We start from the raw sequence: 13,815 nt of genomic DNA on the forward strand, positions 1-13,815 counted from the left end.
TGGCTCTGGACTAGAAAATCAGATAACCAAAGTTATCTCTACTGGAATAAGAGATATTTATAGTAGGAGAGAAGGCTTCTCTTAAAATTAACAGGAGTGAACTTTTATGCGTGCACTTTCTGATATCTCTTTTGGTTATTTAAAGTCCTTTTGTGATTTTTAGCTGTATTCTGTGTAGCTGAGATTGCCAGATTAGTAACCTCATAAGTGAAATGTTGCAGTTCTTCTAATAAAGCATACTATAAATAAAAGCTAGAATAGAAGCATACATTATATCATAATTTTTATATATAATTATGGGCACCTTTTCTGTATATTAACTTTTGTGGACCTTATAGAACTTATGATTTGTTATAAAAAATGACCTTAAATACTGGCTAAAAGTTATAATATCCTTAGGATCTGTTCTTACAATATGTTTAAAGTAAACTCACCTGGTTAATTACTTTTTCAGGGCACCTGTTTGCACACTTGTTATTCATTGATTCCTAACCCCCACCTCTTATTTAATGGCGGTATCTCCTAGAAGAGTCAGAGTTGTTTTTTTCTTACTTATATTAATCTTAGCAGCAGGGCCTAAGATGAGTCACCAGGAATTGAGCAACTAAGATTGAGTCTTCAAGCAAATGAAGCTTTACATTTTATCATCATAGAGATAGTTATTGGTTTTTAGATCTCATACTCTAACATGAAGCTAAAATGTTGTAAACGGATCCTTATTTATCTCATGGAGTGTTATCTCTGAGAAGGTGAATTTTTACTTGAAATAATGTCTGGATTTTTGTTGTTGTTTGTTTTTGCTTTAATGAGTCCCAGAATATGATGTGAAATTAAATTCCCATGACTCAGTGCTATGCTATTTATTTCCACAAATGGTAATTATCTCACTATGAAATGCAACCATTCTTTCTAGTTGGGTATCATAATTGAAAAACTGCAGTTAAACTGGCAAACTTCTCACATATAAAGTAATTCTTTTACCCTCCTAATATTTTCAATAGTCACTTCTCAATTATGAGAAAACATTGTTTGTTAGCAGCATATTCCAGACCAATGTTTTCAACATAATTTTGGATTCCTATGAATGACATCATATTAGCCAGATGTATGACATCAATAGGGAAATAAAACTTCCCCTGCTGTGTTTCTAGAGTAGTGCCAGTAGGAATTCTTTCCTTTTGTAAAAAGCTTACTTTTCCCTTTTTACCTTCAGTAAGTCTAAACATAAGTCTAAAACTTAATGTTATATAGAGTAATGTTTTAATAATCGTGGTACAATCACTGGGTGCAATATCATGTAACTACTAAAAAATTATGTGTATAGAAAGTACATAATCAAATGGGAATCATTTTGGAATGTTAAATGGAAAAGTCAGGATACCAAAATTATAGTACAGTATCATATAATAGAAAAAAAGATTTGAAGGATATAAATCAAAATTTTAATGCAAACTGTATTTCTCTTTTGAAGACAGGAGTTTGAAAAATATTTTAGCTTTCATTTTTTTCACCGTTTTTGTATTTCCAAATTTTCCTTAAGATTAAAATTAGTAATTTTCAGGGAATGTCTCAGATCAGACAGAAATGTTTGACAAATTTTACGTCTCAATTCTCAGACAGAAAAATATGACTAGCATATTGGCTTCCTCATCTCTTAGCCTTTATGCTTTTTTAAAAGTCCCACTTGAAGTTAAGAGCCAGAGATGAGAATGACATATAGCACAGTAATAATCAGTCTCTTTTCTCCCTCTACTCTTTATTGTGGAAAACTTTAGACATATAGAAAGCACAGTAAAGTGAACCCACATATTTCCAGCTGTAACAGTTCTCAAGATTTTGCTAACTCATTTCAGCTATTCCTCTTCCTGATACATTTTTTTTTCTAGGAATTTTTTTAAAGCAAATTCTAGTGATTGTTATTTTAACTGTAAATAGTTCTGAATATTTCTTTGATAAACCATTTTTGACACACCTACCACTTTATTATCACATTTAATATTATTAACTATAATTTGTTACTATCATGCAATTCTCTGTCCATATTCAAATTTCTGCAGTTGTTCCAAAATTATCTTTATATGATTAATTTGTTAGAATCAGGATCCAGACAGAGTACATAAATTACATTTGGTTTTTATGTCTTCTAAGTTTCTTTCATTCTCAATAGCCTTTTTAAATGTATTAAAAGTCCTAATACAAAAAAAAAAAAGGGACTATAAGCTGTAGGTGACAGTTCTGTTTGTTATGAAAATAGTACCAGTTCATTGTAGGAAAACTAGAAAATACTAAAATGTACTTATATTGCTCAGAGTATATTTTCTTCCTATCATCTTTATACATTGTTTTCATAGTTGAGATCTATTGGAATTAGTTTAATATCTTTTCTCAGTTAATATTACATCTGAGTCTTTATATACATAAAATATTTCTTTTTCCATTTTAATAGCTACATTAAGGTGTACCTTAATTTTTTAGAATAGGCGTACCTCAATATTTTTTAGTGACCACATCTTATTTAGAATGTCATTTCACAGTGTACTGCAAAACATTTTCTTATTGCAACACATTTTCTTGTTGCTAGAGTTGAAGAGACTTGTATTTCTGAGTAAGGGGTGTAGTTTTCTTATTTAATACCTAGAATGGGGGAAATGGTTGAGACATTTTTTCCCTATACCAGATAATGCCAGGATCTTGATCTATTGGTCATTTGAGAAAGATATTTACTTTTGCCAGTTGGGGGAAAAGTAATGACCCTAGTGGGCCATTTTTAGTATGTTTTAGTTCTGTTTCATGTTGGTTTCTTCAGAATTGGTTACTGCCATCCTAAATGCCATTTGGTTATCTGAGTATGTGATGCATTCATATCTCCAAACACTATCCAGGGAAAAGGAGGTAGTAAATTTATCTGTTGGCAGGACTTTTGGCAGCATGGAAATTTGGAAAAGGTTGCTGCCTACCTTAGCTGCTATAAGTTAATTCATCAAAGAACTTTCAACTGGTGAAAAGTAACTGTGTGGCTTAAAATAACAGGTATTTATTCTCTCACAGTTCTGGAGGCTCGAAGTTCAAAGTCAAGGTGTCGGGCAGTACCATGCTCCCTGTGAAGGTTCTAGGAAGAATTCTCCTTTGCCTCTTCCTAGCTGCTTGTGGTTGCCTGCAGTCGCTGACTTTCCTTATAGGATATGAACATGTCGCTTCAAACTCTCCCTCCATCTTCACATTATATTCTTCTCTGTGTGTTTCTTTTCTTATAAGGACACCACTGATTAGATTTAGGGCCCACCCTCATTCAGTACTTTTTCATCTTAACTAATTACATCTGCACAGACTCTCCAAATAAGATCACATGCTGAGATTCTGGGCAGACAGGAACTCTGGGGAGACACTATCTAATCCAGTACAGCGGGTGTGGATTTTGTGTATATGTGTGTGTAGGGAACTAGGAGAATATTATAACCTTTTTGAGAATGCACATTCTAATTCTGTCTCTAATGTTTCTTTAAGTGTGTTTAATATGAAAATGGTATGAATGTGGGGAAAATGTCGATAACCACTGGCCTAAAACAATACTTTTAAATTATGTGTCGAATACTTGTTGAATACTTATTCTCTACTGTTCCATAAATTTAATTTCCTTGGCTGCACAGTGTCTTTTAAGGCAAAGGTGACATGGTGGGTAATCTGAAGAGGCCATGATTTGTTCGGTATAGCAAATGCTGATATTGGCCTATCTTTCCATATAATCTAGATCTTCAGTTAGTTATTATCCTGGTACATAAGTTAATCTTCTGTTATGACCTTCTTACCTTGAATAATTTCTGTCTTTTGAGAATATCTTAGGGATATGCATCCTTCAGACTACGATGCTAAAAATCTTTGGCTCTTGTTTTTCTGTGAATGACAGTGAGCCCTGAATATAGTTTAATACACATTGTAGGCTCCACAATTCTAAGAGCATTTTTATCAGATATCGATAAATAGCAGCATTTTCCAAAGTAGTCATCCACCATATTGTAATGTCTTTGATTGGACTGGAAATGCATACTTACAAATTATCAGCATTATAGTAGGGTAATGAAAATGGAATATGTAACTTTCTTATTCAATGATAGGGTTATTTTTTTCCTCCAGCCAGTCAAACTAAGAAAATAACTACAAATTGCCTAACTAATGGTCCTGCCTTCCCCTTTTCATCTGTCTTTTCCTTCATTCTTTTGAGATTTCTTCCCTTGGAATTTACTTTAGCTAAGGAAGCAAGCTTGCCCACTAGATAGGTATGTGGTATGTTCATCTAAAATGGATTTCTTTTCCTTTATTTTTTAAAAAAAAAAAAAAAAAGGTCCGGCCCATGACTCACTTGGGAGAGCGTGGTGCTGACAACACCAAGTCAAGGGTTAAGATCCCCTTACCAGTCATCTTTAAAAAAAAAAAAAAAAAATTAGCTACCATAATAAAAAGTATACATAAGTGCAAGAACTTGTATTTATGCTTCATGAAAAATTTTGCCAGATTTCAATTTAGTAAGTACATAAATATAAAGAGGGAGATTTAGGAGAGAATACAAAATACTATGAAAAAGTCTTTATGGATTATCGGTTACTTCATGCTAAGATATAAAAGTAACCTCATGAAGTCTTTGCTGTGCTTTTATGGTTCTACCATTCTAAATTTAGGCTTAAAACCTACTCATTTAGTAAAAGTATTTGAGTAGAACATTATAAAGTTTTTTCCCAGTCCTTCTTTTAGCACAACTTGGCTTAGGAAAAAGGTTATTAAATACTTAAGAATTTGTCATGAAAAACTTTAGGCTATCTTTCATTGGGTTTATTTAAAATATAGATTGAAATTAGACTTTTTCTCCACACTCATCCACCATTATCAGCACCACCAAGATGACACCCAAAAGTTAGTTAATATATGTTCCCATATACCCATATCCTTATATTGTTTTATTCGTTAATTTTAAGTACATGATATCTGTAGAAAATTGATCTTGGTAGTGATTCATAATAAAATATCAAGTAAAGGATTAATTGACTCACTTCTGGGCCTTTAGTTTCTGTAGTAATCATCAGAATATAGGAATACATTATTTAAAAAATTCACTTGAAGTTTTTCATTTATTTTCTGTAAAGGCAAATTGAATGTCTATTCTCATCATCCACAAATATCTTAACTGCTAAGATTTCTAGGCTTGTAACAGAAAATCAGTAATTTCAGAGAGTCATTAAGTAACTATTAGAGAAATTAAACAGTGTTAATAAAATGTGAACTCATGACTTCTGATTATTTTCTAGTGTAAAGCTCTAGTGCATTCTGCTTTTTTTTTAAAGATTAGAAGGAATTTTTTATTTTTTATTTATTTTATTTATTTATTTATTTTTTAAAAGATGACTGGTAAGGGGATCTTAACCCTAGACTTGGTGTTGTCAGCACCACACTCAGCCAGTGAGTGAACCGGCCATCCCTATATGGGATCCGAACCCGGGGCCTTGGTGTTGTCAGCACCGCACTCTCCCAAGTGAGCCACAGGCCGGCCCGGAAGGAATTTTTTAGACTTGATTCTCCTATCTTGCTCTTTTACAAATCAAAATGTCTTATAACTCTCATCTGCTTGTTATTTTTGTAAATTTATGGTCAAGTTATGCTGTTTCTAAGCAATCAGCTCACGGCCTGATGCACACAGAAAGCCAAACTCTGTGACACTAGCTTTTGTGAGAAGAAAGACATTTATTGTGTGGCTGCCAGCAAGGAGACAGGAGGTTATGCTCAAATCTGTCTCCCTGATCTGGAGTTAGGTCAAACTTTTGTGGGTTAGGGGAACAGGCTGGTATGTGGAAGTGTTAGTGGGGCAGGTTTTGAATGGTGGGCTTCAGCACCACAACTGTCTAGACAATGGATTCCTTGCTTCTTGCTTCTGAAGGAGTTCCAGCATTTCAAGTTCTGGTCATATCGTGGCCTCCTTGATTCCGTGGGGAGAAATGTTGGTTCTGAGTGTTATTTGGAGGTCAGAGCTACTTCTATTGTTAATGCCCTGGCTGCATGACTTGCAAATATTGGCTTGACTCATCTGCAAGAAAGCTTAAGCCATGGTTAAACAATGGTCATATGGTTTCAATACATCATTATACCTTACTATCAAAAACTAACTTTTGTAAACCAAAGAGTTAGGGATTTAGAATAGAATTCAGGGCAGTTTTAATATATATCTTATCTTTTTAAAAGCTTTGTCATCACCTTGTAGCCTTGTGTTTAGAGTTTCTTCCAAAATTTACTAATTCACCGAACAATTTACGTGTAGTATGTGTTATGCATGTGTTGTACTAAGCACAGAGTTACATTGATAAGCCTGACAACAGATATGTGTGTTTTTCTCCATTCACTCAACAAATAATTATGGAGCATCAGCTATGTGCAAGGCTCAATGTCAGGAACCACTGATAGTCTCTGCACTACTGACAGTCTAGAGAGAAAGACAGACATTAATTAGGTAATCACACAAGTAAATGTAAAGTTATCACCATGAAGAATGCTATGAAGGAAAGGTGAACAGTGCTCGCCTTTCAGACCTCATAAGGGGATCTGACTTACTCAGTCTTTGGAGAGAGGCTATGCAGGAGCTCAAGGAAGATTTCCCTGGGGAGCTGACTTTGGAACTGAGAGCCAAATGATTATTGGAAATTATGTAGGTGAAGGAGGTTGTGTGAAGATTCTAGGAAGCAGAAATAACATATACATAGATCTTGTATCGTAGGGAGTGTGAGTTATTTGAAATGAAAGGAGGCAGTGTGGTTGGAACACAAAGAGCAAGGGGAGCATGATACAAGATGAGGCAAGAGAGTTATGGCAGGGACCAGACCAATCAGGGCCTTTCAAAAGATTAAGGATTTAAGTCTTTGAAGAGCAATAGGGAAGTCTTTGAAAAATTCTATGAAGAGTGAGGGAGGATGGGGGAGGTTATGATAGTATTAGATTGGTTTTTCAAAAAGATTGCGTAGAAAGGACTGGAGGGAAAAAGTATGAATGAGAGGATAACAGTTACAAGGCTATTGGAGTAATCCTGGCACAAACTAGCTTGGGTTAAGAAGGTAGCAGTGGAAATGGAGGGAAGTGTAAGCCTGAAAACCCACCCTTACTACTCTCCACTCTTCCATTATTTATTTTCAAACCAAGTTATGTATTATGTGCCTCTAACATAAAGGATACTAGGCTATCCTTTGGGGGATCTTTATGCTTCTCTAGCTTCCAGAGAGAAACTTAAAAAAAAAAAAGTAATTTATTTAGTGAGTTCTAACCTACTTGTAAACTTGCTATTTTAAAAGTCCTATGATAATTATACATTAATAATGTTTTTTTGTTTTCTTTTTTGATAATTATTTTGATAATTATTATTTGACAATATTTGATGGTGGCCTATTGCATCTTCAGTTTCTGGGGTTTCATAAGTATACCTTGAACTCAGTGGGAACACTAAACCTTCTTGCTTATTGAAATGTCCTTTCCCTCCTGGGTCTTCTTTCTTACTATTATGACTTTTAAAAGAATGTCATGCAGTGATGGTATCTTATATTGATTTATCAATGATATCTTTGCCTTAAGTTCCTGTTTTAGTTAATATTTAATTACCTGGATATTCTATTATCTTCTTCTGAGGAAAAAGCCTTAGGTTACAGTCACATGAGCAGACTTGTGTTGTCGTCTTTAGAATCTCCTCAGGATTTTCCTCTTGTTTTGCTTTTCAATGAGGTTCATTGGTTGACCTGTCATTAGTATAAAACACTGCAAAATAAGTGAATTTATCAGTAATTTGCAATAACTATTTACAACAACCTTCATCCATTATTTATGAAAATGGTTTATGTGCCAAATTAGCTTTGGTGAGAATAATGTAGTTTGCACATTGATTAGTAGTGAAATAAACAGATTTCACATCTTTCAATTTCAGCAAATTCCTCCATTTATTTGAGAAGGATAAATTTTGATACTTTGCAAGAATGCTTATTAGAAAGTGTTAGGTTCTAAGGATGAATTGCCTCCAGGTGGGAACATACTTAAAGAAAAAGAATAAAACTGAACTCTTCCCTCTGATTATATATCAACCACTTTAGGAACTTTAGAATATACATAACATTTAGTGACACAAGTGACAAGCTTTCCATTTATCTTTAAACCAGCCTCTGAGCCTCTTAGCCAGTTAAGAAGCTGTGTCCTTTCATTCAGTAGGGTATAATAAAGATGGCTCCGTTCCTTTGGGGCTAAGCCTCCTAGTTGGGAGGGGAGTAAGAAACTAAGGTCTCATTAACAACTAGAGTTGTAAATAGAAGAGTTAGTTAAATATGTCTCAGGTTCCCAGAGTAAAAGCTTTTAGTTTCCTTTAGATACTACCAGAGTTATGTCTCTTTTAAGGAGCCAATGTAAGCTTCTGCCTAAGGGTGTTTCTGAGTTGCTGGAAGACTAAAGAAACACTTTTTGTGCTGGATCTACTTCGGTCTTTCTGGATCCTAGCTCTCCTGACTTGATCACCTCTACTACCAGCTTCCTACTGAAACCTGTCCTCTTACTGATCTTGACTCATTTCTATGCCAGCCACCGAGCCTGCCCAGTGCCTACCATCGTATTGGCTATCCTGTGCGCCTTCTGCTCACCCTTGACATGATAGCCCAGCTCCATGGCTGGTTTCTCAAGAGCAGACTGTTACTTAGCACTGATACACTCAATGTTTTTCATGGACAATACATATTATATGTATTGCTATCAAAGAAAATAAATATAAGATTGGCCCTGTTAATTTGAGAGTATTATTATGGCCTAAACCTTCCTTAGCTAGCTACATGACAGAAGATCTTAGAAAGTTTTATTAACTGAAACTTAAAGCATTCTTCTTAGTGCTCTCTGAAGATTTAAGTTAATATTTTTAAAGTGAAATAGTTGTCATCAGCTTTTTTCCCTATACTAGTCTGGCCAATAATACATACTCAATTATATATCTGATGAATGTATGATAGTCACCAAATTCGGTATTTAATTATTCTCTTTGGTTTCACCAATATAAGCCATTCAGACACCTTTATTTCTGGTTTTTCATTACTGTGTAAAGCATTCCTGAACTATTTGCTTTATCTACTAGCTAACAGAATATTTTATAGCAGCCTTAAGTATTATTCAAAACTAATAATGCTGCCATAGAAAAAACATATCTTGTGTTTACCAATAAACACCAATTACACTTGAACCAAATAGCATATTTAGAATTTATATGCTGATTAGCAGTATCACATACAGCAGATTCACTTTGTCAACTGAAATTAAGGCTGTTGAGGCAGAAATAATTTTGTAAAGTTTTATTGGGAACCAAATGTGAGGATTGACTCAGGAAATACATTGGACGAAGTCAAAGAAATGCTCTACAAATTAACAAAGATTTTATAGACAGCAAGGGCTGAAGAAAGCAGAAACTAAGAACAAAAAGCAGATTGGTTATTTCAAAGTTACTTTCCTTTTTAGGTGGGGACAGAGAGACAGAACAATAGGAAAGTAAATAATTAGTTAATATCAGGTAACTTCAGGCTCTCTCTTTTGTGTAAGGATTAAAGCAGAGGAAACGTTATCATAATACTTATTGAAGATTTAAACTGGCCTGTTCCAGAAATTGGCTGTTATCTATCTCTCCTGATTTTTCTGAAGGTCAGATTACAATTTAAGTGGAACTTAGCAAAGGTGACTCCATTTTAATTTTTAGTCTGCTTTTTTTGGTTTTCAGTGCGGGAACTTAGAAACTATGGCCTCCTATAATTTTTATTAAACAACATGTTAACATTAGAATGCAAAATTGACAAGCTTTTGTCTATGTAATTGACACCGGTACCTTGCAGTACCTGAAAAGCTTAATTATTTTAAGAAATATTATATACACATAATTATATTTAGTATATATAATACACTAGTATAAATGAAGTTAAATTTATGTGGCAATGTGGATTCTCCTGATGTTCTAAAATATTTAAATGTTTAAAAATTAATATAAGCAGTAATTATAAAATTGTTATGCTTGTTTTTATTTTAGCTTGTGTGATTCATTTCATTATTTTGTAATTGTAGCTTCTGTATCATTAGAACTTTGAAAAATATCCTAAGATACAGTAGTGTTGCAGCTCTATTTCAAAATTCACTGAAATGGTATATAGTATTTATTTAAGAGCAACTTAAATGAAGCAGTGATAAGAAGTTATCCCTTTTTAAGCCTATAATCCTATGTAATTTTGCCCATATGTAAAAAAGAATTTTATGTAAATAGTTAAACACCATATAATAATATATATAAGTTATTGATTCACAGTGAACATTGACATTATACTAGTGAACTCATGAGTATTTTCTAACTTATGGGATATTTGTTTTTCGAAAGAAAATAGAAGTAGAAAATATTTTCACAACTTGAATATGTAATTACCTATTAATATCAATTTTTTCACTACAATATTGGCTAAAATTAATATTCTTCTGTCATAATAGACCAAGGCAATTTACATTTAGTTTTCTTTGTCTTTTTTTGTTTGTTTGTTTTGTTTTATTTCCCCTTCCACTCCCCAATTACTTTATGGCATTTCAGTGCTTCAGAGAATTTAGATGAGCTCTCTTCCTCCAGTAGTTGGTTACTTAACCAGAAGCACAATAAGAAAAGGAGAAAAGACAGGACGAGATTGAAATCTCCATCCTTGACTGTCATGAATACGGCAGCCAGAACAAGGCCACTTCAGAGTTTCCACAAACGAAAACTCTACAGACTGAGCCCTACTTTTTATTGGACTCCTCAGGTAAGGCTACCTTTGGGAAAACACGAACAAAGATTTCACCATCAGTGTATTTCATATACGAGAGGATGTGGATCATACAGTTATTTAGTATAAATATATGTAGAAAACTTAAAAAGATAATTTATAAATGATATAACAGATGATGACAATATATAAGAGGGATTTAGTAATTTTTTAAACATAGCAGTATAGTCTGAAACTTGTCACATCCCCAGTTTTTTTAAATCCACTATTATGCTTAAACTAATTTGAAGGAAAGTTAAATGTCAAGGTGATTTTTTTTTTTTTTTAAAGATGACCGGTAAGGGGATCTTAACCCTTGACTTGGTGTTGTCAGCACCACGCTCAGCCAGTGAGCGAACCGGCCATCCCTATATGGGATCTGAACCTGGGGCCTTGGTGTTATCAGCACCGCACTCTCCCGAGTGAGCCACGGGCCAGCCCTCAAAGTGATTTTTAGAATGTACTGATAAGAGTAATAAGGAGAAAGCAAATATACTACGTTTGTTTTATGAATATTTGCTCAGGTAAAGAAAATCTTTACAGTTGTCAATTATTTTGGAGGAAGTGACATGGCTCTCCTTTTTAGGTTTGGTATTTGTTAATCCTTCTTCTAGAACATAAGCAATGCAATTTTAGATATTCATGCTTATACTTCATACAAATAAAATACACTTCATTAAAAGCATGCATTTTGGAAAATATTTTTCATTTGTAAATAAAATGATGGACATACTTCCAGTGCCCTTCCAAACGTACTGTGATAAAGGGCAAAAATAAGTCATCTTTAGTTCTTGCTGTATGATATGCTTTTTTCCCCTATTCTTTTAGATTTCTTAATAATATATCAAAGGAAAGAAATTTTCCTTAATGCTATTATTTAATATTGACTGTTTCCGATTATTATTACATTAACTATTTAAATATATTTATATAAAAATCAAGATGTTTTGTTTCATTAGGAACCAATTTTAAGTTTTGTTTTATCAGGATCCAATTATAAATACGAATGTAGATTCTGACAAATTAGATTTTATTAAAAGACTGATTTTTACCAGTTAATAGTTCAGATATTATTAATATGATTCCTCAACTTTAAAATATTCTTTGGAAAATTGTTTTATTCCATAATTAAAAAGTTTTATCTAAATCAACCCACTAAGAAAATGATTTTTATTTAAATATTTTATATATGAAATCATATTTTATTTAATAATGTTTATTTAAAGTTGTTATAAGCAATAGATAAATAATATTTTGAAATATGATTTTGTGATTTCATAGTCAATAGTAGAATTGTCTGTCTAAAATATTTTACATATGAATATTCCATAGTATTCTGACTAAAGAAATCTGCTTGAATAATTTAGGTGGTTTGCTAGATGTTACTAAAATAATATAATGTATGCCTTAATAATGTAAAGATTGGCCTGGAAAGGTGTGAGCAACTTTAAAATTTTCAGCAAAGGAAGAAACAGGTTGTGAGGTTATCATTACTAGTGGACTTCGTAGTTTACCATATTCTAGTCACTATGCTAAGCATTTTCAGTACATTATTTTATTTAATCATCAAACATTTAACTATGAGATATTACTAATCCCATCTTCAGGTGTAGAAATTGAGGTTTAGAGAGATTAAGTAACTTGCCCAAGATTAAGTAAATGGTCCCAAGGTCACATGGCTAGTAAGCAGTAAGTCTGATTCCAAAGCCCATATTCTTACCATTACATTGATAACAAAAACAAACTGGGCCGGCCCCGTGGCACACTCAGGAGAGTGTGGCTCTGGGAGCGCAGCGTCGCTCCCGCCGCGGGTTCGGATACTATATAGGACTGGCCGGTGTGCTCACTGGCTGGGTGCGGTGCTGGCGACACCAAGCCAAGGGTTGCGATCCCCTTACTGGTCACAAAAAAGACAAAAAAAAAAAAACTAAATCTTTTGTGTGCCTGAAATCAATAAAGACAGTATATTTGGGGGGTTATAGGGTTAGAAGAGTTAAGAAATACATCAAAAAGATGGGCTTTGAAAGATAAGCAAAGTTTTGAAAGGGTATGGGGAGAGAAATAATTTTAAGTGAATAATTGGAACAGATGAAGAAAAGTGATGGAGTATAGCAAATGACCCACCCTCAAACATTTTTTTTTTTTTTTTGGCAGCTGGCCATTATGGGGATCCAGACCCATGACTTTGGTGTTACAAGGCTGTGCTCTAACCAGCTGAACTAACCAGCCAACCCTCTAATTCCCTACTAATTCCCCAGATTCCTAGGCTAATAATTACCCACCTTTCTAAACTTAATTTAAATATCATGTCTTTCAGGAGCCTTTCTTACCACCCACAATATAAGATATATATTGTTATAGCAATATATTTTAATTTCAGCATGTGGGAATTTATCATACCATTCTATAATAATTCATTTATTTTTTTGACTTCTCTTTAAATTGTGAGTTTTTAGAGGACAGAGACTGTACCTTTGTTATGGTATGATTGTGTGTGGTACAGGGCTTTAAACAGTGCGTGTTTAATAGTATGTGCTCAGTAAATAATTGTTTAATGTGTTAAAGAATTAATGTAGTGTGGAACATAGGAAGATGTTTAAAAGGCAGTGGAGAATAGGAACTCAGGTAAATGTGTGTGTACACACATGCGTTTCCTAGATTTGCCTGCTGCAAGGGTCTAGAACAGTGATGTAATTACTCAGATGTTCTATGTATATCTATGCTGTCCAATATGGTAGTTACTAGACACGTGTAGCCAGTGAGCACATGAAATGTGGCTCACGCAATTGAAGAATTGAATTTTTAATTTATTTTTTACTAATTTTAATTTAAGTAGCCACATGTTGATAATGGTTACCAAATTGGACAGCACAGGACTAGACTCGAACTTACCCTAATAGTAATGAGTATACCTGGCACTCATATCTTGTTTTTGTTCCCCACTAAAAGGAACCAGGGATCTTTGAAGGAATGGCATATCTCCAGGGTTGGGGCAGAA

The 13,815-nt window shown here is 33.7% G+C and overlaps 1 protein-coding gene across 3 annotated transcripts in view; it reads left to right on the forward strand.

The window, feature by feature from the left end:
• Positions 1–13,815, forward strand: part of KANSL1L (KAT8 regulatory NSL complex subunit 1-like) — a 129,047-nt gene that overhangs the window by 68,095 nt on the left and 47,137 nt on the right. For all 3 annotated transcript variants that reach the window (XM_008570408.1, XM_008570407.1, XM_008570409.1), the window contains one exon: positions 10,610–10,814. In XM_008570408.1, the coding sequence (XP_008568630.1) occupies positions 10,610–10,814 (205 nt within the window). The remainder of the gene's footprint in view (positions 1–10,609; positions 10,815–13,815) is intronic.

The sequence above is a fragment of the Galeopterus variegatus genome, unplaced genomic scaffold (genome assembly GCF_000696425.1).
Source record: "Galeopterus variegatus unplaced genomic scaffold, G_variegatus-3.0.2 Scaffold600, whole genome shotgun sequence".
Lineage (NCBI taxonomy): Eukaryota > Metazoa > Chordata > Mammalia > Dermoptera > Cynocephalidae > Galeopterus > Galeopterus variegatus.